The sequence below is a fragment of the Lacerta agilis genome, chromosome Z (genome assembly GCF_009819535.1).
Source record: "Lacerta agilis isolate rLacAgi1 chromosome Z, rLacAgi1.pri, whole genome shotgun sequence".
NCBI classification, from domain to species: Eukaryota; Metazoa; Chordata; class Lepidosauria; order Squamata; family Lacertidae; genus Lacerta; species Lacerta agilis.
The window spans coordinates 1,497,653-1,523,701 of record NC_046331.1 but is presented as its reverse complement, the minus strand read 5'-3'; the positions used below and the strand labels follow the sequence as shown (position 1 = coordinate 1,523,701).

General features: G+C 47.4%; 1 protein-coding gene across 7 annotated transcripts in view; it reads left to right on the top strand.

Annotated features, from left to right (window-relative positions):
- The window catches only part of DAB2IP (DAB2 interacting protein), a 230,449-nt gene that overhangs the window by 91,202 nt on the left and 113,198 nt on the right, over positions 1-26,049 (top strand). For 6 of the 7 annotated variants that reach the window (XM_033138343.1, XM_033138342.1, XM_033138341.1 and 3 more), the window contains exon 3: positions 9,996-10,114. The exons of the other annotated variant lie outside the window; for it this stretch is intronic. In XM_033138343.1, coding sequence (XP_032994234.1) covers positions 9,996-10,114 — 119 coding nt within the window. The remainder of the gene's footprint in view (positions 1-9,995; positions 10,115-26,049) is intronic. 7 annotated transcript variants of the gene reach the window in all.

Here is a 26,049-nt window from a genome sequence, read left to right as displayed (position 1 = left end):
AAACGAGTCAACAGTGTGATGCTGCAGGAAAAATAAAAGCTAATTCTAGGCTGCATCAACAGAAGTAGAATGTCCAGCTCAAGGGAAGTCATAGTACTGGTCTATTCTGCCTTGGTCGTACCACACCTGGAGTCTCATGCCCAGTTCTGGGCGCCACGGTTTAAGGAGGATATTGACAAGCTGGAAGGTGTGCACAGGAGGGCGACCAAGATGATCTGGGGGCTGGAAACTAAGCCTTAGGGCGAACAGCTGAGAGAGTTGGATATGTTCAGCTTAGAAAAGAGGAGACTGAGAGGTGATAAGATAGCCATCTTCAAATTTCTGAAGGGGTACCACAAGGAAGATGGAGCAAGTTTGTTTTCTGCTGCTCTGGAGGGTAGAACCTGAACCAATGGATTCAAATGACAAGAAGAAAGACTCCAACCAAACATTAGGAATAACTTTCTGAGGGTAAGAGCTATTTGATAGTGGAACACATTGCCTCAAAAGGTGGCGGGCTCTCCTCTACTTGAGGTTTTAAAGCAGAGGTTGGATAGCCATTGGCCAAGAATTATTTAGTTGCGATTCTTGCATTTCAGGGGGTTGGACTAGATGGCCCTCGGGATCGCTTCCAGCTCTGCAATTCTATGATTTATTCAGAGCCTTTCTTGCTCTTAGTGCTATCTAGCACGTATCAAAAGGGACAAGCTCCTGCCCCAAGAAGCTCATGGTATAATGTCTAGCACGAGAGGAGAAAATGAGGAGAAGAGAATGGTAGACAATGTCATTACAGGCACTTTGACTTTACTGGTTCTGTTATGCTGGAGACTGGTGTCTATCACTTGTCCTTCTCACCCTCACCAGAAGCGGACACAGTAAGGATGTACAGTATTGTATGTCCAACTGTAAGCACACTTCCCCAAAATTCAGAAAAAGAGGCAACAGGTGCGGGAACAGAGTCCACTTTGCCATCTTATCGTATTGGGATTGGCTACTAAGATTAATTCATTTGGATTCAGCAGTACAGTGGTACCTCGGGTTACAGACGCTTCAGGTTACAGACTCCGCTAACCCAGAAATAGTACCTCGGGTTAAGAACTTTGCTTCAGGATGAGAACAGAAATAATGGCAGCGGGAGGCCCCATTAGCTAAAGTGGTACCTCCGGTTAAGAACAGTTTCAGGTTAAGAACGGACCTCCAGGACAAATTAAGTTCTTAACCCGAGGTACCACTGTATTAGCAAGAAGGGGTTATGGCACAGTGATGGAATATACCGGTATGATTTGCGTGCAGAAGGTAGCAGATTAAAACCTCCCAGCATCACCAGCTAAAGAGAGATGGTAGTAGCAGCAGCTATGATGGGAAAACTACCCTCTCTGCTCAAGACCCCCCCAAATGCACTGCCATTCAGAGGAGGCAATTCTGAGCTAGAGGCACAACTTGTCGGAACCTTAGCTGTGTAAGTGACATGCACCTTCCCACCCTTTGACTTATTTATTGATGTACTGTGTTTCAGAAAAGTTATACACAACTTTATTTATTGTTGTTGTTGTTGTTGCATATTTAAAACCCTCAAAGCACGTTGAAAAAGTAATGGAACAATAAATTACCAGCAAAAGTTAAAAACACCTATTTAAAGCATTCACAGAACTGAAAAGAAGCAATATACGGAAAACATTCCATAAATATGGATGGGTTTGTGGTGAAAAGAGTAGGGCAAGGGTGCCTGCCAGTGTGGTGTAGTGGTTAAGAGTGGTAGACTTGTAATCCGGTGAACCGGGTTCGTGTCTCCGCTCCTCCACATGCAGCTGCTGGGTGACCTTGGGCTAGTCACACTTCTCTGAAGTCTCTCAGCCCCACTCACCCCACAGAGTGTTTGTTGTGGGGGAGGAAGGGAAAGGAGAATGTTAGCCGCTTTGAGACTCCTTCGGGTAGTGATAAGGCGGGATATCAAATCCAAACTACTCCTCCTCTTCTTCTTCTTCTTCTTCTTCTTCTTCTTCTTCTTCTTCTATCAGTGAGCTGGGAGTTCCAAAGTGCAGGTGCTGCCACACAAAAATATTACAGTCAGATGGGTGGCATATAAATACAAAATTGTTATAAATGCAGAATGGGTGTTAAGTAGCACCTCTAAGAGCGCCAGCTCTGCAGGTCAAAGCAGCTGAGTGGGCAAGATCACAAAACGATCTTGATAGTAAGCTGGTCTTAAGTTGTTAAGAGCTTTGCATCCTAATAGTAGTACCTTGAATGTATGTATGTTTGTATAATCTTACTCTGTGTGCTTGTAATCCTGTACTTTTTCTCTTTCAATAAAGAATATGTATTATTTATTGAAAGATAAAAAGTACATGATTACAAGTGCACAGAGTAAGATGACACAAAAGAAGAAAAGAAGAAAATTGGTGCCCGTGTAGAAAACAAAACAGAACCACAACAAAAAAATTGTATGCATTACAACAACAACAAAAATTGTTATTGCAGTTAACCAGACATTAACCTAATACGGTATTCATAAAAAATGAATTCCAGATATTGTTAAATTTGTTCATGGCAAGTCTACGTTTGTTCGCAACTCGTTCTTGTGTAGAGAATTTAAATTGTACATACCTTCAATCCAAATTGTTGCAGATTCGGTAACTACCGGTACATTCTATAATAAGGGTGTCTCTGGACCTCAGATTAGGACTCATTCAACGAAAAATAGTATTTAGAACTTATTGGACCCATTACACTTGTTTAAGAAAGGGCTAGCTAAGACATCTAGCTACTGGAGATGGAACAGAGATAATGCTTCTCTAAAACATATGTTTGTACAATGCCCTATATTGATTAATTTTTGGCAGAAAGTAATAGAGACAATCAACATGACTGTATGGAATATTCTTAAATTTGCAGAGGAAAATATCCTTTTGAATCATATACCCAGTACATGGAATCTAACAAAGGGACAATGTGAATGGACTCTCTGCGCTCTTATTACAGCAAAAATACAGGTATTGATGAACTGGAAAAATAAAAATTGTAGCACCTTGAATTTGGCCCTGGTCAAGATCATCTGCCCCAACAACAAGGCTCTTCAGATGCCCTTATGCTAGCTCTATGGAGCCTCCCTTTTCAGGGGCAGTCTACCTCTGAACACCAGGAGCAGCAACAAGAGGGGGCTTTTACTTTCTTGCCCTGCTTGTGGGCTCAAAGGGATCCCCTTTAATCACAGGGGGGCATCGCCAAGGTCTGCTGTAAATTATTTCCTTTCATCCCCTCTCAAAGCTGTTTCTGTCCTATAAAAGGCAGGCGAGAGGAAGAAAAAATACATGCGTAATGATTTGCGGCTGATAGCAAGTACTCAAGCCAGGATGATTATGCTTGAAGAAAGTGATGTCGAAGTTTAGATTTATAGGAGGGTGAATAAATTTCTGTCAGTTGGCGATTATTATCTCCTTTAATCTCAAAGACACTCGTCTTCCCACTCTCGTGCCTGTGTCTGGGGTTTCAAAAGCGTGTTTCTGATTGGGATCTAGTGCTCTCCATCGGAAAATAAATCTCCCACATTTTATACAAGGCAAGCTGAAGATGCTTAAACATGAACATTATTAGATTGATTTGGAAAAGGCTCCAAACTTTGTTATGCCCTGTAAGTGCATTAATTGTCAGAAATCTCACGACAGGTTCGTTTGTCTTTGATTTTTGTTTGTTTGTTTGTTTGCAGGGGGAAGGGAAGAATCCAAACCACGTATTGTTGCACACACCCCAGTCTTTGACCGGTGAGAGACTTTGGTGGTTCCAGATGCTTACCCAGGGTTTGCTTTCCTTGGAATACGCATCGGCAGAGACTGTGGTGTCCTTAGGCTACATCAGGGATAGGCAACCTAAGGCCCATGGGTCGGATGCGGCCCAATCGCCTTCTAAATCCAGCCCTCGGGTTATTTGTGGGGCATAGGAATTCGTTCTCCCATATATATATATATATATATATATATATATATATATATATATATATATATATATAATCTGCCCCCCCACAAGGTCTGAGGGACGGTGGACCGGCCCCCTGCTGAAAATGTTTGCTGACCCCTGGGCTGCATGGTTTTATTTTTGCATCTATACAACCTGAGCATAGGATGGAGGGGCTCCCAGCATTAACTATGGAACTCTGTCCCACAGGAAGTAAAAACAAAATAGAAAATTCTTTTCAGTAGCACCTTAGAGACCAACTGTGTTTGTTCTTGGTATGAGCTTTCACGTATCTGAAGAAGTGTGCATGCACACGAAAGCTCATACCAAGAACAAACACAGTTGGTCTCTAAGGTGCTACTGAAAAGAATTTTCTATTTTGTTTCGACTATGGCAGACCAACACGGCTACCCACCTGCCACAGGAAGTAGCAATGGCCAAAGCTGCTTTAAAAGAGGATAGGACAGATTCACAGAGGAGGATAAGGGGCCATAATTGCCTACTGGTCATGATGGCTATGCTCTGCCTCAATGATCAGAGGCAGCAATGCTTCTGAATACCAGTTGCTGCTGGAAGCCGCAGGAGGAGAGAGTTTTGCTCTTGTGTTCGGGTCCTGCTTGCTGGTTTCCCACAATGGGCACCTGCTTGGTCATTGTAAGAACAGGATGCTGGGCTAGATGGGCTACTGGCACTGGCGGAGGAAGGGGGTCAGCCTGCTCCGGGTGCCATCCCGGAGGGGGGGCCTGACATCGCTGTGCGTGCTCCCGCTCCCCCCCCCGCCCCATGGGCCAGCTAGCCCCACCCCCACTCTGCCCCTGGCAGCACGCTCTTCTTACACTCTTATCAAAGGGGTTCAGGCAAGGTGCTGCACCTCAGCAAGGCAGAGTTATTAGAATCCGGCACAAGAAGCCAGAGACCCCCCCATGCTCTTGTTTCCAGCAGCTGGAAGGCTGACCGGGGAGTCCTTAATAGATGTTCTGACTTCCTCACCACAGCTGCTGTGAAGGAAAGGGGGCTTATTCCTGAGGACCACCTACCACTCATGAGCTGCGTCCATCGACTTGGGGTCCAGAGGCACGTGCTCTGCCCTCGCTCTTTAGCCTGGGTCTTTTGGCACCAGTGTTCTTCAGGTCTGGGGGGGCTCTTCTACCTTCTCCTCCTCTTGACAGCGCCAAGAGTTAGGAACACAGGAGGAAGCTGCCTTATAACAAGACAGACCATTGGTCCATCTAGCTCAGTAGACCAGCTGGCAGCATCTCTCCAGGATTTCAGCTGGGAGTCTCTGCTAGCCTTATATGGAGATGGCGCTGGGGAATGAACCTGGAACCTTCTGTTTGCAAGGCCCTCCCCCCATTTTCCAGTGGGTCTCTCTCTGATGCCATATGATACAGTCTTATGTTGTGGAGCTGGTACAGGGATGGTTGGGGGAATGAGAATCTGGGGGTGGGGGTGCCCAACAACAGCCATGCATAGGGTCTTGTTCTCCCAGCCTCACTTCCCTGCTTGCCCCCAAAGGCAGTTGTGTGCCTCTCAGAGAACAAAGCAAAACAAGCCTTCCAGGCAGTGACTAATATCAGTCTCAGTGCATAGGAGAGGCGTTTGCAAGACGGCCCTTGAAAAGCATCGCAGATAAATCCACAAAGAATGTGCCACAAATCATTCTTCTGAATGGAATCCTCGGAGAGGAGGCATTGTCCCCATGTGAGGGTGCCATCCTGAACACAAAGGAGGGAGTGAAAGGAGAGGGTGGTGGTCTTCTCCACTACCGGTAGGAGAAGGTGGTCCTATGGAGGCATCATGGGGAGGAGGGCATAGGTAGAGCCCTGTACCTGGATCAGACCAAAAGCCCATCTGGTCTAGCACTCTGTTTTCCATGGTGGCCATCTAGATGCCTTTCGGAAGGCCAAGAAGTAGGACATGGAGTTAACAGCTATCTCCTGCTGTCACTCCCCAGCAATTAGTACTCAAAGGTAGAGTGCATTTGAATGGGGAGGTTCCATTTAAGTCATCATGGCTAGTAGCTGCTGATTTAAAAAAACCCTTCCTAAATTGTCAAAATGCCCTTTCAAAGCCCCTTAAATCCAGAGACATCACCAAGTCCTTTCCATTCTCTGTCCTGGATCTATATTTTGCTGGAAGATCCTCAGTTCTTGTATTATGGGTGATAGAGACAAATGGGTGGTCCTTTCACACCTGGCTGGAAGCCATGCCATCCTAAGATGGAGAACAATACACCAGGTGAGCTGTGCCTAAAGAGAGCTGTGTGAGATAGTTGGGCTACTGCTGGAAGCTGGATACACCGAAGCCTGTCTGTTTTGTGCTGGACCCAAAACTTGGGGCTTCCCAGGAACCATAATGGGGAAGCAAGATCTGTCGGGGAATTAATGCTGTGAGTCCCTCCATCCTATGCTTATGTTGTATAGATGTGTAAATAAAGCCACTACGGTCTCCGTTGACCGCTTGGAGTTTTGGGTGTGCACAACAATATGCCAATATGCCTTGTACCATGGGTAGAAGGGAGCCACATGAAGATTCCTGCTGAATCCAGTTGGCAGTCCATTTAACCCACAGAGGGATGGGGAACCTGTGTCCTGCCAAATGTTGCCGGACTACAACTCTCATCATCCCTGGTCATTGGCCATGCTGGCTGGGGCTCATGGGATTTGTGTCCCACAACATCTGGAAGGTCACAGCTCCTCCCCTTTCCCCCCATGATGCTATTCTATTTTGATTGTGATTTGGAACCAGGAGGGGCATTTGAGAGTCACCAAAGAAAGGGCTTTGCCTGTTGAATTTCAGCCTGACTTGCATTAAAGGAATGGGGAGGGGGCTGCCAGAAATTTCCGGTTGGTTGGATAAAGGTGGTCTGGTGGGGATCAAAGATGCCTGTGTGGATTTCTCCCTGGACGGCACTCAAGCACACACACAAACACACACTTCCCCTCACACTGAACAATGCCGGTATATTATTTCCTCAGGTTCTCTGTAGCCATGGTGATAAGGAAGGTACAATTACCTGAATGGAGAAGGCAGACAGATAAAGGAAGGGAGTCAGCTGGTACGTCCTCCTGTCTTTCAAAAAGGGAAAAGTGTCGCTGAAGACCTTGAGTTTCTTGTGCGCCACTTTCCAATATTCTGCCCACAATATTTGCCATGGCACAGAGCACAGGCCAGCACCAGAAACTGAGTGCCTGGGGAAGGAACATGAGAAGAGCCTGCTGGATCGGGCCAAAGGAATCCCACCTAGTCCAGGCATCCTGTTCTCATAGTTGCCGGCCAGATGCCTTAGTGGGAAACCTGTAAGCAGGGGCTGCTTCCAGCAACTGGCATTCAGGAGCATTGCTGCATCTGACCATGGGGGCATAGCTATAGCTATGCAGATAGCAATCTGCATATTTTAAGGCCACTGCAGTTTACATGGAAGACACACCGCTGTTATCAATGTGTTGCCAGTGGATGAGCACACTGTGACAGTGACCCCAAAGATGTATGGGAGGTCCAAGCATGATGCGCATTGAGGATTACGCAGTGTGCCACGTAGGCGAAGATGTTTGTGGTTACAACTCCCATCAGCCCCTGCGACTGATGGGAGTTGTAGTCCAGAGGTGTAGCAATCAGGGGCAATCAGAAAGACCTGCTGCTATTTCTGTGGCAGAGCCTTCGGAGGGGTCCCTGCTGCCAGCGTCCTCGGGCCGCCCAATCAGCATGGAAAAGGAGCTTTCAAGCCGCTGAGGTCTTCTCATGCTGTGTGTCAATTGGAGTCAATCAGAGTGACTCCAAGAGGGGAGTCGGCCACTGAGGATGGGCTCCCAGGGTTACTCTGGAGAAAATGCATGGGAAGAACACTGAGGAGGAGGCATCCTGTGTACTCCAAAGCTAAGCGTCTCGGAGTACGGAAAACACAAGGCAAGAGAATGGGGTGCAAGTTCTGAGGTTACATAAAATGGAACAAAGTCACTCCAGAAGAAGACATTGGTTTCTCCAAATCATTTGCCCATTGATGTGCACAGAAAGGCAATGCATGGAGATACGCATTGATTGTCGCAATGCATCCCTAATTATTGCATAATTATAAAATTATTATATAAACTAATTAGGTCGTATAATCTGAGGAGTGGCTGTGATTATCATGAAGAGACTCTGCACTTTTAAATTTGCTACTACACAAAACACGTGGAAGTTACTGTCTTGGGGAAGTCTCATTTATGGAGATTACCCTGACATACTCTGGCTACAGTCTGTTAATTGCAGTTCTCTTCTTTTGCTAAAGTTGGATAATGAGAAAGAGTCTGATATCCTTCCAGTTGCCTGTTCAAGACCCATCCTGTTCTCTGAAATCCAGCCTTCTGCCCTTAATGGTGCCTCAAATCCAGATGTGGACTTTGCACCAAGATATGAACTTTGCATGAAAAGAACTGTGCGACAAGAGCTTGGAGCGTTGAGGAGATCCAAAGGTTATCCTCTCTAGCATCCTGGCCTCATACCTGGCTACTCAGGTGCTTCTGGGAAGCCCACAAGCTAGGCAACAGAGGCAATAAGACTCCCTGTTTTTACGTTGAAGGTGCCTTGCACTCTGAGGTAGATTGCCTATGGATAGAGGGGCTCCATTCCTAGTGACAGTTTTTTATGTTTGTATCCTGCACACTGCTTGGAGATTTAAAATATTAAGGTGGTTTAGGAATGCTTTTAAGCAAAAAAAAATAAACTAACATGGTGATTAAAAGACTTTACAGTTTTATTATATAGTAAGGTATGTGGTCCCAAGGAGGCCCAAATGTCAGACCACCAAACAAGGATGCAAGGGGCCAGAGGCAAATGCATAGCTGAAATCTGGGGTGGGGTGGGGGGAGGCAGGAGCTTAACTGGTGTCCTCACACTGGAGATGAGTTGCTCATACTGAGAGGAAAGCGCTGAACTTGGGTCTTTAATGGGGTCTGGTGGGCTGCGATTGGCCCTTGGGGGGGGTCGTCAGGTGATGGAACACTCGGGGTTCAGGTGGGCTGGTATTGCCTCCCTAGGTGGCACTCTAGAACCACACAGCTCAGCCTGTTAGTGGAAACAGAGCGATGGAATATGTGCCTCTCTCTGAAAATGGCTTTTTGTTTAACCACCCCTCTTTGGACTGTCAGTGGGTGACCCCATGGAGTTGGCTTAAGTCACAAGCCCCATTCAGTTTTGTAGGTACCTCTTCCCCAAGGTTTGCATTTGAAGGGTTAATCTCATCTCTCTCTCCCTCATCTCTAAAGCCCCATTCAAGTTTCTCGCAAGTTACAGGTGGGTAGCCGTGTTGGTCTGCCATAGTCGAAACAAAATAGAAATTTCTTTCCAGTAGCACCTTAGAGACCAACCGAGTTTGTTCTTGGTATGAGCTTTCGTGTGCATGCACACTTCTTCAGATACGAAAGCTCATACCAAGAACAAACTCGGTTGGTCTCTAAGGTGCTACTGGAAAGAATTTTCTATTTTCTTTCTCGCAAGGTTTTCATTTCAAAGGTGATCTCATATGCTTCTCTGTGTGTGTTTGATCCCTACTGACATACCCAGCTGAGTGTTGGTCAACTTGCCCACCTTTCCATTGCCACAAGGTCTCACCTTTGCCCCCCCGCCCCCCCCCCCCGCGGTGGGCACGGAGTCTCTCGGTCATAGCGACAGGCCGAATTCCCTTCTGCCGCCCCCCCCACACCCACACTGCCTCCCACGCGAGAGCGTTTCTTCGATGTGCCAGGAGTTGCAATATGCTTGTCTTGTATCTCGGTGGCATTATTTTTTTTAAAAGGGGTGTGTGAGAGCTGGTGGTTGCTAAGGCAACCGAGGCTTAGGGGAGTCTCGCGCCAACGTAGCAGCAGCGCCGGCTTCTCTGAGCAGGGGCTGGATGGAATATTTGCGCGGCGGCGGCAGAGAGGCAGAAGCCAGCATCGCTCCCCCCACCCCACCCCACCCCCCGCCCTCACGGTGCCACTGCTGCCGCGGCGGGAGAGTCAGGGCTCAGAAGTCGCCCGAACGGGTGCGCATCTGTCCCCTGCCCGTCCCGGTAATTTTCGCCCCCCTCCTCTGTCTCCCCGCAGGGGTTCCTGAGCCGGCGGCTTAAAGGCTCCATCAAGAGGACAAAGAGCCAACCCAAGCTCGACAGGAACAGCAGCTTCCGGCACATTCTACCTGGCTTCAAGAACGCGGACAATGAAAGGTGAGGGGCCCGGCGGCGGCGCGTGCATCTGTGGACGCCCAAACGAGGGCATTGATTTCCTTTCACTGTTGCCTGGGTCGTGCTCACCTCAGGCCAAGCCAGAGCGAAGAGCCGGGTTGATTAGCTGTTGGCGGCTCATTTAATTACAACCAACTGATGGTTTAAATTCGTTCTTCCCTCCCGCTTCCTTCGCGGTGCTGGCTGCGGATATTTTTTTTTTTAATGCTTTTGCGTATACGCGTGTTGCAAGAATACGTCCAGTGTGATGGGGAACCTGCTTATGGGGCGGTCGGGGAGAGGCAAAATGAAACACTCGGTTTCTGGCCAGCTTGTTGAACTGACGCAGGCACTGAAAATGCAAGAGTGCGGCGGGAGATTACGGCGCATTAAGAATGCCCTTTCCTACAGATAGATGTGTTTGATTAGCAATGAGGCTCACATCTCCCACAGACAACTACTGTGTGGCGGGTTAGGGTCATGGTACGTGGTGCCAAGGGTCATTGAGACTCCCCCCCTCCTCCCTTGATGTACCATAATAGAAGGGCACTGTGGATTTTGTTTCTACAGTGATACCTCGGTTTACGAACTTAATACTTTCTGGAAGTCCGTTCTTAAACCAAAACCGTTCTTAAACCGAGGCACGCTTTCCCTAATGAGGCCTCCCGCCGCCGGTGCCCTTCCACCGTTTGGATTCCATTCTTAGACCGAGGGAAAGTTCGCTAACCGGAACACTACTTCTGGTTTTGCGGAGCTCGTAAACTGAATAGTTCGTAAACGGGGCTGTTCTTAAACCGAGGTACCACTGTACCTAGAAGGGTGTGTTGTGGTTACATCCAAAGGGATGCTTTTTTGCGCGCTACAGATGAGGCATGTGATGAAATATTGGGCAAGTTGTGACAGGTCTCGTATCACCTTGTTTGGGAGCTTATCGGATTGTTTTCGGATTGTGGGCATATGTGTAACTGCCACAACCACCCCAATACCTTGAGTGACTTTGTTTTTCAACTGGGGTGGGGTGGGGGGGTTGAGGTCCAAGAGAGTTGTTCAGAGTGACCCTATTCTCCATTTTCATTTTAAAGGGGAGGGGGAGAAGACTTGCTTGTAAAGATTTGGTGAAAATGTTTATGGGAAGAGGAGCACAATATCCTACCTTGTCCACAGAATCTGGTGCTAATCTGTGGGTTTTCCAATCAGGGATGCTTAATTATCCAAGGTGCTGCTTTCAAGCAAACATGGTCTGACTGTGAGCATTGTTCCAAAATTTCGTCTGGTTGCCCTGCAAAGAGCTGCTGCTGCTGCTGCTTTTAAAAACAGCAGCAGCACAACCTGTTTTAGGGGCATCTGAGGTGTGGCGTTAGTGTAGAAGTCGTGTGTGTGTGTGTGTGTGTGTGTGTGTCATTTGCCTGTGTTATTTGGGATGGCGGCAGGCAGCATGCCAGGCAGATCGTTAAGGTGATGGGTGGTGGGGGTGGAGAGGAAGGAAGGTGCTGCTGAGATAGTAACTATTGGGTGCCTTTGCAGAAATGCTCAACTTTGATCTCCATGTGAACGGGAGGGAGGGAGGGAAGAACCACTTGGCTCCTTTTGGGGGAGCAACCGGCCAGTGTCAAAGCACCACCTGGTATTTTAAGTCAATTTCATTTCCTTCTGTTCATTTCTAAATAGCAACTTAAAAATTGTAGTGTGAAGGGCTGCCCCCCCACCCCACCCCCGTGCATCTGGGGCCAGGAGCAGGACTTCCAGCCCAGTTTTCAGTCGTGTTCGCCCCCTGACACTTCTCTTCCTTTTAAATAATCAATCACTTCTCATAAACAGCTGCCTTCAGTCCCGTCCCATTGACTGCAGACCCCATTGACCGCGGGTGAGCTTTCTCTGTCGCCAACCGTGTTGTTTCCACAAAGGCAGCCGTGTATATTCCTTCATAGATTCCACAGATTTCTCCCCCCTCCTTTTTTCCCCTGCCTGCCTGCTTTGACCACGCCCAGCTTCCCTTATCCACTGTTGGCTTAAATCTTTTGCAACATGAAGAGCTGTCTGCAATAGAGCTGGTCTTTAAATGGGAACAGGGGGCACCCCACCTGAGTGCGCACACACACACACACCTTTTGCATTGACTGTGTCTCTCACCACCTCCCAAACACACACACACACTTTCCCAGCTCACCTTTTGGAAATCTGGCTGCAGCCACCATCTTGTTGATTATTGAGTAAGCTCCTTCAGAATCTCGGGTGGGCTAATTTCTGCTCTTGTCTGCTGAGCATTCAGAAGCACAGTGTAGAGACCAATAGTGTTGTGGGTGCGTCTTGAGGAGCAAGCTGGGGAGCAATGCAACAAACAAAGCAAAAGGTGTCTTGTGATGTCTGTGCACAGAGAAAACCTGGGTTTTGCAACCTGTATGCCTTATATGCAAATTAAGCACACTGGGTGGTTGTTTGTTTGTTTGGTTTGCTTAGATATTTGGGGAAATGTATCACCTGCTTTTCAACTTTGAGAACCCAAAGAAGACATTGTGTGCATTTTATTTCTCATTGATGCATAATTTACACAAAATTATAAATGGGGAGGGGTGGAGAAGTGGGTGTGGCACTGGACCTCTGCCTCTTAGCCCCTGAACATGCTGCTCAGCTTCACAACTGTATTCTTTGGACATGTCACCAAGCATTGCCTTCATGTAACACTTGAAAAATTGCCTTTTCAGTCTTAAGGATTAGAATCTTGGTTAATTTGTTTGCTTATTTTGAAAGAAGCTAAGAATATCACATAGGGTAAATTCTGCATGTGGTCCAAAAAAAGGGGGGGAATCAAAAGTCTGTATAATGAAGAGAAATTGTTTTAAGGGACTGAAAGGAAACAGCTGCATGGTTCATATGGTTTGATGAAAAAGACCCTATGTGGTTTTCCTTCCTCTAGCAACTGTGGTATCGGGAGAAAAGAATAAAGACAGCCCATTTGGTCCCTCCATGCAGAAGGTTCAGCTCAGGGCTTGCCTCTGTCCAGGCAGCCTCAGTAGGAAGTGTGATTGAGTCGTTCAGTCCAGCAGAGATGCAGCATAAACACCTGCCCACAGATGAGCCCTTCCAGTACGTCTCTGTATGAGTCGCTGGTCTGAACATCCTCCTCCCTTCTGAGTTATGCAAGGGCCATAATGAGGCCAAGGAGGAGGTAGCTGGCAGCCAGGGCCACTCCCTGAACTGGTTATAAACAAGAAGGCAAACAGGTGGGAGCTGGCTGATTGCAGGCTGAGGTTGGTGGGGCAGGGCCGGGCCCCATTTTCCCTAGTGGACCAGCCTGCACCAGTGATGGTAGCCCAGCCTGAAGGGCAACAGGGTGAGGAAGGCTGGAATCGACAATACCAGGCTCGAGGGAGAAATGATCTCACCTGGCAGGTTCCTGTGTACCTTGTAAGTGTGAGTTGTTGTCCTGCAGAGTTCACCTCCATCCTGAGTTTCCTTCTCCAGGAATTCAACAGCTGAAGTGCCCATTCATGGCAGTGGGTGCACACAAATGCTAAAGTACCATGCCAGGCATAGCTTTCCATTGTAGTTATTTATTTATGATTTTATGTTGTGGAATTTGTATACTACTTGTAAAACAAGAACCTCAAAGCACTTTGCAACAACAACAAAAAAAGAATAAAACGATAAAAATTATATCAATGAAACCAGTTTAAAACAATCGGAAAAACAATTAAAACTAACAATGAACTAAAAACATCTGTCTGCATTCTATATATCTTGGGTAGGCTTGCACAAACAAGCATGTTTTTAGCAGGCGCTGAGAAGAGCACAGCGAACGAACCTGCCTGGTGTCAACAGGCAGGGAGATCCACTGTGTATGTGTAGAGAACAATTTCTCACAAATGCGGAGCAAGCATTATGGGGGCCATAACAGTGCCACTTCTGCAGACTGAAGTGATTCCGTGGGCATGCATGGGGTCAGGCAATCTCACAGGTCCATTGGTCCCAAGCTGCAAAGGACTTTATATAGTCAGAGTAACCCTGTGAACTTGGTCCTGTAGCAAATCAGCGCGCAGTGCGGGTCTCTGAGCACATGACTTGCATACTGACAGGGGCTCACTCTTCTATACCCTGCAGCTGCTGAGGTGTTTTTCAAACCTATTGGTGTATGATTAGGTCCCACCCCCCACCCCCCATTCTCTCCCATCCAAGTACTAACAAGGCCTGACCCTGCTTAGCTTCCGAGATCAGACGAGATCGAACGTGTTCAGGGTAGTATGGCCATTGACGTGGCACCCCCCCCCTTCTCAATTTCGCCTTACAACTCAGTGGGAGGGGTAGACAGTCATAGAGCCTACCAGATACAGGGACCAGTCAGAGGGGTAGAGATAATATTGAGCCAAGGAGATAGTGTGTGGGAAGTGGGCCAAGAAGAACTGGACTGGCAGCCAACTTGTGGCCTCTGCCTCAGTTTCCCAATCTGTAAAATAGGAATCAATTCATTATTTCCTGAGGCTACACCAGATACAGATTGCATGTGCCATGTTGTGCTGTCTAATAACTGGTGGGGATGCATCTGCTTAATCTGTAGTTTGTGGGAGTTTCAAGAATATTCCTCTTTTCTCCCGTGAAGGGTATGGTCTAGACCAGGTGGCCCTCCCGATTTTGGTTGACTGCAGCTCCCATCAATTCCAGCAAGCACAGCCAATGGCCAAGGATGATGGGAGTGGTAGTTCAGCAACATCTGGGGGTGGTGGCTTAAAGGTTCCCCCCACATCTGCTATAGACCAAACCTCACTAACATGGTGCCCTTCAGATGTTGGTGGGTTACAACTCCCTCTCATCATCTTAGAATCATAGAATTGTAGAGTTGGAAGGGACTCTGAGGGTCATCTGCTTCAAACCCTTGCAGTACAGGAATCTCAACTAGATCCTACATGGCAGGTGGCCACCCAACCTCTGCTTAAAACCTCCAAGGGGCAAGAGTCCACCACCTCTCATCACAGTCTGTTCTGGAGGACATTACAGCTTGATGGGGGAAGAGGGTTGACACGGGGGGGGGGGCGAGGCTGGTCCCAACTTTGAGCAGAAGGTGGAGCTGGGTGTGGGTTTTATTCATGTAGCTCACCGTTAAACTATGAAGGATGGCTTTAACAGAGGATTGGAGAAGTTAATGGAGGAGGAGAAGGCTACCCATGGCTAGCAGTCACCATGGCTCTGCCCTGCCTCTACAGCAAAGCTTCCTAGTTGCTGAAAGTCACAGGAAGGGAGAGGATTGCTCTTGTGCTCGGTTCCTGCTTGCAGACTTCCCCCTGGCATCTGGGTGGCCACCGTGAGAACAGGAGGCTAGGCTAGATGGGCCCCCTTTGGCCTGATCCAACAGAGCTCCTCTTATGAGCTCTCTATTTGCAGCAGGACAAGGGGGTGGCGGCTGGTTTTTTTTTTTGCTGTGCGAGCCAGATTTCTGGAATTGGGAGCCTCCTCCCCGTCCGCCACTCCCCGTCAATCCTTTGCCCGGTCAAATGGCTCGTTAAGAGCGAGCAGAGGGTGGTGTTACGAGAGCGGCTGTTTGTTAACAAGCTTCCTGGCACACTGATTGATGGCCAGTGCTGGCGTGGAGCTCTTATCAGGCCGCGCTAGATGGTTCATCTCTGCTCTCGGCCACTTCAGCACCAGGCTGCAAATCAAGCCCCCTTGGCAGGAGTGTGCAGGCTTAATTGGGAGAACATTTCTTCCGTGAAATGCATGTGGAGGAGAGACATTGGATCTCAAGGCCAAGCTTGGAACTGACTCAACTACCATAGCGAAGGAACAAGGGGGAAGGGCTTAATTAGCCCTGTCCAACAGATTGTGCTAAACTGACCTTTTTGTAGGAGCTGCAGCATCTTTTCTGACAAGATTAATCTCTTTTCTGAATGCAAACCCAAACTTGATAACTCATCATCTTATTATTATTTTCTGTTGTATAATTTTTTCAAACATTTTCACAATAATCTTCATATCAAATGATTGCACTGTTTCATCAGTTGATTTCCCAGCCCTGCAGTCTTTTCACCCACACCTTTTCTACTGCATTATATCTTTATCTATTACACAAAGTTTCTCAGTTACGGTTATTAACTCTTATCTTGCTGTATTGCATTTATATTCCCAACTTTTTATCCAAGGGGCACAAGGTGGTATGCCCCCTCCTCATTTAACCCCCTTAATAAACCCTGTGAGGTAGGATAGACTGAGAGGCAGTGACCGGCCCTCATGCAGCTGGGTGGGAATTTGAACCCTGTTCTCCAAGGTCCTGGCTTGATGGTCTAACCCAGGGGCCAGCAACCTTTTTCAGCCATGGTCCGGTCCACCGTCCCTCAGAGCATGTGGTGGACCAGACTATATTGGGGGGGGTGAACGAATTCCTAGGCCCCATAAATAACCTAGAGATGCATTTTAAATAAAAGGACACATTCTACTCATGTAAAAACACGCTGATTCCCAAACTGACTGTGGGCCGGATTGAGAAGAAGAAGAGGAGGAGGAGGAGGAGGAGGAGGAGTTTGGATTTGATATCCCGCTTTTCACTACCCGAAGGAATCTCCAAGCGGCTCACATTCTCCTTTCCCTTCCTCCCCCACAACAAACACTCTGTGAGGTGAGTGGGGCTGAGAGACTTCAGAGAAGTGTGACTAGCAGCCCAAGGTCACCCAGCAGCTGCATGTGGAGGAGCGGAGACGCGAACCCGGTTCACCAGATTATGAGTCCGCCACCACTGGCTCTGTAGAGAATACTAAGCTCTGTGGACCATGGATGGACTGGACTTAACCATCTAGGGGTCCTTTACCTTTTTTTTTTTTAAATGCTTCCTATGTCCTATGTCCTTAAGTGGAGAGTTTTGCATGTAGCTCAGGGGAGAGCATGCTTAGCTTGGTGTCCTAAGTTCAAGTCCAGCCTCTGCACATTAGCATAAGAACGTAAGAGCTGCTTTGTTGGATTGGGCCAAAGGTCCATCAGCATTCAGTAGCTAGCAAAGTTGTCTGTGGAAATTCACATACCAAACTGTGTATGGTCCCTAGTAGCTGGTAATCAGAGATAAATACCGGTAAATGAAAAGTACACACACACACACAGAGAGAGAAAAGTCTCAGATTATTTGCATAGTGCCATGCCTTGTTGGGTCCTTGCATGATAAAATTAAGTGTCAGCCATAAGCCATGAGCAGAGCATTACTGGTAAGTAGTGAAGAGGTAAAATTCTTATAATTGGTCCTGTTCAATTACAGTGGGTTGTGCTGTTTGCCGCCATGAAGGCAACCAGCCTCTGGTCTTCCGTTTACCTTACAGATCCAGATCCTGTTTCAGATATATATTTGCTTACACTAGTCCATGGGTAGGCAACCTAAGGCCCGGGGGCCGAATCCGGCTCAATCGCCTTCTAAATCCAGCCCATGGACAGTCCAGGAATCAGCTTGTTTTTTACATGAGTAGAATGTGTCCTTTTATTTAAAATGCATCTCTGGCTTATTTGTGGGGCATAGGAATTCATTCATTCCCCCCCTCTCTCCAAAATATAGTCCGGCCCCCCACAAGGTCTGAGGGACAGTGGACCGGCCCCCTACTGAAAAAGTTTGCTGACCCCTGCGCGGCTAGTCTTTAGCCAAGGCTTTCGGAGCCCATTTCATAAATTCAGTAAGCCTTGTCAATAAAGGCAAGAACAGCTGATGATCAATGGCAATCAATTAAGCAATAAAAGCAGGATAGCAACTCACACTAGAGGTCAGGAGTGCAACTGAGATGTAAAAGAAGAGCCGTGTCCAAAAGCCCTGTGTCTCTCACTTCAGGTGTATTGTTATTTTTCATTCTTGCATTTATATCCCGCCTCTCCTACAGGGTACTCAAAATAGTTTCTCAGCCCCATTCCTCCCCCCCTCAAAGTAACTCTGTGAGGTAGGTTAGTCAACAAGATACAGTGGTACCTCGGGTTACAAACACCTCGGGTTACAAACGCTTCAGGCTACAGACTCCGCTAACCCGAAAGTAGTACTTTGGGTTAAGAACTTTGCTTCAGGATGAGAACAGAAATCGCATGGCAGCGGGAGGCCCCATTAGCTAAAGAGGTACCTCAGGTTAGGAACGGTTTCAGGTTAAGAATGGACCTCCAGAATGAATTAAGTTCGTAACCAGAGGTACCACTGTAAATTTCTCTTGCAACAACCCTGTGAGGTAGGCTGGGCAGACAGATGAGTGACTGGCTGAGAGATACTGGCAAGGCACCATCCAGAGAATAGCACTGGGAGAATTGGACTCCTTTGGAAGGTGGTGGGCTCTCCTTCCTTGGAGGTTTTCAAGCAGAGGTTGGGTGGCCATCTGTCAGGGATTCTTAAGCTGTGATTCCTGAGAGCCAGTGTGGTGTAGTGGTTAAGAGCGGTAGACTCATAATCTGGTGAACTGGGTTCGCGTCTCCGCTCCTCCACCTGCAGCTGCTGGGTGACCTTGGGCTAGTCTTACTTCTCTGAAGTCTCTCAGCCCCACTCACCTCACAGAGTGTTTGTTGTGGGGGAGGAAGGGAAAGGAGAATGTGAGCCGCTAGGGGACACCTTCCGGTAGTGATCAAGCGGGGTATCAAATTCAAACTTCTTCTTCTTCTTCTTCTTCTTCTTCTTCTTCTTCTTCTTCTTCTTCTTCCTGCATTGCAGGAAGGCTGGATTAGATGACCCTTTGGTCACCCTTCCAACTTTACAATTCTATTAATTGTGCCTCAGCTCCAGGGGCCAGGCACAATCCTGTCATCAATGTGCTTATAGCATCTATGGGAAGCCTTTAGGAGCAGTCACTGGGCAGAGTCTTATCAATACGTTGGTGGTACCCATTCTCTGCTTCTCCATAGCATCCGAGTCAGCAGAGGCTACGTCTGGTCTGGAACATTGTCTAGAAGCAGTTGGGCAGTTGTGCTTGAACTCAGTGTCACCTGTCTGTCCTGTATAGAACCCTGTAGATCCCTCTGGGCAGGGCAGAAAAACCTCCAAAATTCCTCAGAAAAAGAATTGTCTGCTGAGAAATGTTCGCCCAATTCAAGCACAAGCTCCTTATCACTCTCATGCCTTGATGTATCCATCCGCAAGACATTTGCTCCTCCATCTCCATCACCTTCTGCCCTCTGGGATTCTCCAGCTTCCTCAAAGGACTTGGTCCTCTTCTACCCCCCACCCCCACCCCAGGCCTAGAGCTGCTTACCTGAACGCCTACACAGAATCATAGAAGTGCAGTGTTTGAAGGGACCCAAGGGTCATCTAGTCCAACCCCCTGTGATGCAGGAGTCAGATGACTCTTCTCTCTCTCTCTCTCTCTCTCTCTCTCTCTCTCTCCCAGAAAACCTTTGTAACAACCCTTAACTCCACATCCTTTGCCAAAACCAAGCTTAAACACCTCTCACAGAAATGAAAACATTTCCTTTCTTTATTTACCTCCATCCCTCCCTCCACATCCTCCATTCTCTTTTGCCACTCTGGACCAAATGTTGGATTGTAGGCTCTGTGGGGCAAGGGGCCTCTCCTCTTTAAAGTGCCACTGCGCACATGAATAGTGCTCTGCACATCTTCCCATATGTAGAAAAATGTGAGGATGTTGTCACACGGCCCCCACTGGAGGGCCCTGTATTACCGCATCACAGTCCTGGATATAGAGAAAGAAATTGGCTTGGGAATTTTTTTATTTTGGTTTCTGGGGGCGGGGGGAATTCCCAAGTCAATTTCTTTCTGTAGATCCAGGACTGTGATGAGAGAGAAAAACCAGTAGCATTTTTTACTTGGTATTGTAGGCGAGGATATTAATAGACAGTATAACAAACTGTTTTTATATGAAATTAACGGCTGCAAGAGTATTATTGGCACAGAAATGGAAGCAGGAAGAAAGAGGAGTGGCAGATGAAACTAATGGACTATGCAGAATTGGATAAGATGACAGGGATAATTCGAAACCAGCAGGATCAGAAATCCTTGGAAGATTGGAGTGAATATGTGAACTATTTGCAAAACAACTGCAACCAACTGATTACGCTTGTAGGACTGCAATAAGTTTTGTAAGGAGGACTACATGAAATATTTCAGGGGAAATTTAGGAGAATGGACTACTAGTTATGGATTATTAAAAGTAATAGTGAAAATAACGAAATGCAAGATTCGTAGTTGATGGAAGTCCCAGGCTTATAGCCAAAATATTGTATTAAGATCAGAGGAGATGTTATGTGGTGTTTGGAAAATATATGTAAAAAATCAATAAAATATATATTAAAAAAAGAAATTGGCTTGGGAAGGTGAGAAGTGAGTTTGTAGTTCCATGGGGTGGCAAGGGATAGCTCCAGGGGGCTAATAGGGGAGGCATGGCAGGCGGGGGGGGGGAGAGTGTTGGTGAGCTGAGTGAGCAGAGGTAATAAAGAAGCAAGCAATGCTCGGGCAGACTGTGGCTTTCAGCAGAGGGTCCTGGTTCCGTTGCAATTTAGGCATACAAATAACAGCTTTCTGCTTCTTTGGGTTCAGGGTCAGCCGGGCATCCTCTTAGAGCAGCGATGGGGAACCTTCAGCCTTCCATGTGTTGTTGGATTCCGGCCAGCATCACATGTGACCATTGGTCACGCTAGCAGTGGGGTTGGTGGGAGTCCACCAACATCTGGAGAACCACAGCTCCTCAGCCACAACCACAACCTCCCAGTGTTTTCACAGCCATGCATCTCACAGCAAGGGTACACACTGGTGTGCAGGAACTGAGCACATCCCTAGCAAGAACTCACACACACACACACACACACACACACACACACACCAGCAGTTGGTAACAAAAACATCTCGCCATCCCTTTGCTTGCAATTTATGCTTGAACTTCCTTTCAGAAAAAATGGGATTTGCTTCCAAACTCGCCATCCATCCTCCTTCTTTCTTTCTTTCCTTCCTTCCTTCCTTCCTTCCTTCCTTCCCCTGGCCCCTGCATCTTTGTTTGTTCCCCCCATTATCCCTGGGGCCACCATCTCCTCCACATTTGTCCAAATGCAACTAATCTCTTTTAAAAGAAAGAAATAATACCCAAATGATTTAATTTACTGTATCGCCCTCCTTTGCCAAGGCTTCTGGGCTGCATATGCCGAGATTTAATTTGGAAGGAAGAGGTCCTTAATTATTATGAAGCTGTGCAGTTCTCACCGCCCCCCACCCCTTCCTCCCCTTCTCAAGTTCTACTCGCAGATATCATTCTAGGCGCGACAAACGTCCTCTGAGCATGCAGCCAGTTGTTAAATGGATCTTGGAAAGAATACAGCGGTGAATTAATTAATAGCAATGAATGCTTTTCCTAGCAGGTTTTTATTCCGCAGGCCTCTGACCTTTCCCCTCTCCTATCAAAGAGCCGTTTCAAATGCCTGGAACGGCAGCAGAGGACGCTGGGCTGGGGAGCTGCTGGGTGCCTTGGAGCAATCTGTTCCCTTTCTCTCTCGGTGCTTCTCATCTTCTTCTAGCGACTGAAAGAGATACTGCGAGGCAGGAGCTCAACGGAGCGCCAGCCGACGACTCACACACATGCTTGCATCTTCAGCCCTCGCTGGCTGCAGTTTCCAGCACTGACCTGAATATGCAGATGGGGGGACTGTAGCTCAGCGCCAAAACATCTCTAGCTGATTCACGCAATGGCGCACAAGGTACAGTTTCTCAACCCTGGATCAGCTAACAGTGGAATGTGAGAATTAGGGACTCGGTGAGAATTCTTTTGGAATCTGGCATGTATGCTACCCCAGGTTCAGCTTCCTTGGAACGAAGGTCATCGGAGATTGTGGTGTCTTTAGGATATGTGGTTTTATTTACACATCTATACAACCTGAGCGTCAGATGGAGAGGCTCACAGCCCAACGGGTCTTGCTTCTCCATCAGTCACAGATTTGGATCCAGCACAGAGCAAGCGTGTCTCTGGGTCTCCACCTCCAGAGACCATGGAGGAGTGCACCTTTGCAGGTGAAGTCAAACTGTTGGAAGATTACAGCACTTGCTGTGGCTACGGAGAACGATACCCGGGAGAAATGTTTCGTTGCAGCTGGAGCAGAGAAAGGAGTCCAGTTGTGCTCCTGCAGGTGCATATGTAAATTTGCATCCACAATGTTTAAATTAGCACCTGGAAATTTGTGCCCTGGGTCTGTGCCCCACCGAGTGTTTTGAGGACCTAGCAAGGACCCCACATCTGTGTTTGGGTGTGTGTTTTAGGACTGTCAACTGTATCGAGAGGGACAGGATACATGCCTTGTCAGAGTCAGAGCAGAAAACCTTTTCACTTTTGCTCTACAAATGAACAGGCAATTGCAAAGAACTGTGTGCCCCCTGGGCATGGGCAGATTGCACTTTCTCCCCACTGAGCAACCAAAATCAGCTGCTGCGTACATGGGATTAAAGAGAATAGTGTTCAGATCAGTGTGTGCAGTCTTGAGCAAATCCTTTAAACACCCAGTTTTTTAAAAGCAAAAATAAGCAGCCATGCCAAAGGTAGATGTGGAAATGTTTGGAGGGACAACCTATCAGTTCTTAAAGTGCCTGAGCCCTTAGGCCAAAAAGGGAAAGGGTGGGCCTTGGGGGGGGGTGGCACGTGTGGAAGATTCAAGGGCACCCTGAAGGTTGCTCCCTGTCCCCATCACACCTGTATTTCCTTTCACCTTGTTGAGGTATCTGCAGATCTGCCGCTTTTAATGTAACACTTCTTGAACCAGGGAGCTTAATTACTGGTCTCTAATTAATGATTGTCTTAAAAGGTGATTGTCAAGCAAGGTGAGGGAAGAGGGCAGCTTTGTGTGAGGAAACGTCTGGAAATTGCCCGCTGTCTCTCTATGTCTAGAGTTTCCACAAGTGTTACGGGCTGCCAGTCGGTTATATTTAATGCTTTAAAAGCTATTAATTGCCCCACCCTGAGCTAATGAACAAATGAAATGTAAACATGATGAAAAACCTCATTGCCCACCCTCTTTTGACAATGTGACTCAGGTGGGGTATATTGGCATTTATTTGGTTTTGTTGTGCCAGCTTAACTGTCATGGCTGCCTGCAAAGAATCCTGGGAACTGTGGTCTGGCAGGGGTCCTCTGCCAAAGAGGCACCTACCCAGCCTTATTTGGGAAGATGGGTACTCCTTGGTGAGAGGGAATGTCAGTCAAGCAATGCTGTCTGCATAGCTGCCTTGCAATTTGCAGTGCCAGCCTAAGCAAAGTTCACCGAGTGGAGTGGGATTTCGTTCCTGGTAAGAGATTGGCTCTCTGGTTTGCATTAAATCTAAGAACACTGAATGCTCAATTATACCTCAGGGACAAACATCATCATTATCCACAGTAACTCGGAGCAGGGCTTTTAGTGCATCTTCCCCTGTTCCGTGGGGATGGCAATCCTGTTTGAGGTTCCCCAGGCGCCTACTATATGCACTTTCAAGAAACAGTTGAAGGCGGCCTTTGTAGTTCCAAAACACTTTTCCAGCTGGGTGTGTCTTTTTCACAAGTGTGCACTTGTTAGGGTTAAATGTACTGGTCGTTTTCCAGCTTTGAACTGTTTTAAATTACCCTGTGTGTAAATCACCTTGAGACTGGTGGTTTAGAACAGTGTTTTTCAACCACTGTTCCGTGGCACACTAGTGTGCCGCGAGATGTTGCCTGGTGTGCCGTGGGAGAATTACTTTATATATAGTCAATATAGGCACAGAGTTAATTTTTTTAACATTTTCTAATGGTGGTGTGCCTCGTGATTTTTTTCACGAAACAAGTGTGCCTTTGCCCAAAAAAGGTTGAAAAACACTGGTTTAGAAATCCATTGCAATAATAGCAGTAATAATAACTGCAGTCACTGCTGAGCCTTCTGTATAGTCAGTCGGTGGTTTACATAGGTGCCTTTGTGTTAGGATCAGTGCAGAAGACTCTCCTGGTGGTTCCTGCAGCAAATTAAGGGCAAACTACAGGGTTCTGCAGAACAGACTGATGAGTTGAGTCCTTCGTAATCTATTTTAATATGTTGGTTTTGTCTTTACCCCTAAAATTATTTATATATACACACACACACACACACACACACACTGTATATATAAAATGTAAACTGCCTTGTGACCATTTCTGGTGAAGCATGTTATAGAAATGTCTTAATTAATAAATGACCTCTGTCCCTGAGCCCAAGGAGCTTAGAGTCTAAAATAGGCATTGGGTGAGCTGGCATTAAAATGGGGATGAGGCATATTCCTGGTCTCCTGGTGGCTCTTTGGAAATGGTAGCTGGATTAAATTGTTGTGTTCAGAGGCACCATATCACACACACCCACACCCCTACTGGCTGTTGAAGTTATCTTTATTGGGAGTTGAGGGAGGCACAGAGGGAGCTGGACTGGAGAGCCCTTTGGCTTGGCCTAGCTGGGTTCTACTATTATTATTATTATTATTATTATTATTATTATTATTATTAGTCAGGAATGGAACATCCATGTGAAGTTGCAGTCTACCCTTGAGGACCAGATGGTGCTGGGCGTGCAAGGAAGAGGGGTGCTGCCTCTGTGTTTTGCTTGTTGGCTTCCTGGAGCCAGGCCACTCTGGACTTGATGGACCTATAGGACTTACGTCTTCCTTATTAAGATCTAGGGGCTTGTTTAGCATCACTGGGTTTGCAGAAGAGGCGAAGATCACCTGAAGAGCTAGCTCACTTTCTGGAGTTCAGTATAAGAGCACAAGCTTCCCATTGTCCCGACCCACCCCAATTATGATAACATCAAGCTTGTGACTCACTGAGCACAAGGCAGCCCCGATGTCTGAATGTTCTGGGTTTGATGCCTGCTGATGGGGCCGGGGGGAGCACGACAAGAAATGGGGGGGGGGTGGAGATTGCTGTCGTGTGCAGGCCACAAGGTGTGGCTGGGGAGCTGCCTTCAGCTCAGTGAACCACGTGCCGCGTTGGCCGACTTCGCATGAAGCAGGCATGCCTTCTTTTGCAGACAGTTATTGGACAATATAATCAGATGGCAATTTGCCTCTGTTTCACACACACACACACACACTTGGATCATTTTGAGGCACAGAAGCAAAGGCTTCTGGGAGCACAGATTTTCCCCATTGTGAGCTCAGAGTCGGAGACAGGTTTTTAACAAGGCACCCCTCTGGCAGTACACAGCCACCCTCCGCCAGTGCTGCCGCCTGTGCCAAGGAAAGAAACCAGGACAGCCTTGGAGGCAAAATGCAGTCAGTGGGTCTCATTTGTAAGCAGAAGCATGTCTGCAGGAACTGTGCTTGCATGAACAAAAGCAGCCAACTTTCTAGAGGCCTGCAGCAATTGCTACGTGTGTGTGTGTGTGTGTGTGTGTGTGTGTGTGTGGAGAACGCTTCTGCTCCGACTGTGGGATTATAATAAAAGATCCACAACCTCGTTCCAAACCATTTCTTCTCAAAATGAATGCACTGAGAACAAAAGAAGATACTGCTGGATTGGATGAATGGCCCGCCTGGTCCAGCACCCTGTTCTCACAGTGGCCAACCAGATGCCCCCATGGGAAACCTGCAAGCAGGACCTGACCACAAGAGCCTTCTCCCCTCCTGAAGCACTGGAGACAGAGCACAGCCATAGCAGCTTGTGTCCATTGATAGCCTTGAATGTGCACAGAAGCTTTGCACTAGGCGTACATGGTCCAATCTGTGCCCTGTTGCCACTGGCAGAATCTTTTATTAAATTATTTACATTGCCATACGTTAGCATTCTCCTCCTTTCTTCCATCTTGGAACTAAAGGTGGGGTACATGTGGTTCCCCACTTACCAGTCCCAGACCTGCTTAGCTTCAGCAAAGTGGTGGTCTCAGATGCCTTCGGACCATCACCCTCAGACCTTGCCAGGAAGAGCAGCAGAAGTGGGCACGCAACAATTTTTATTTATTTAAAATTGTGTTGAGGCAGCCTTTCACTGCTGAAAATTACAAGGCAGCTTAGAAAAGAAAACTAGCACAATGAAATAACTACA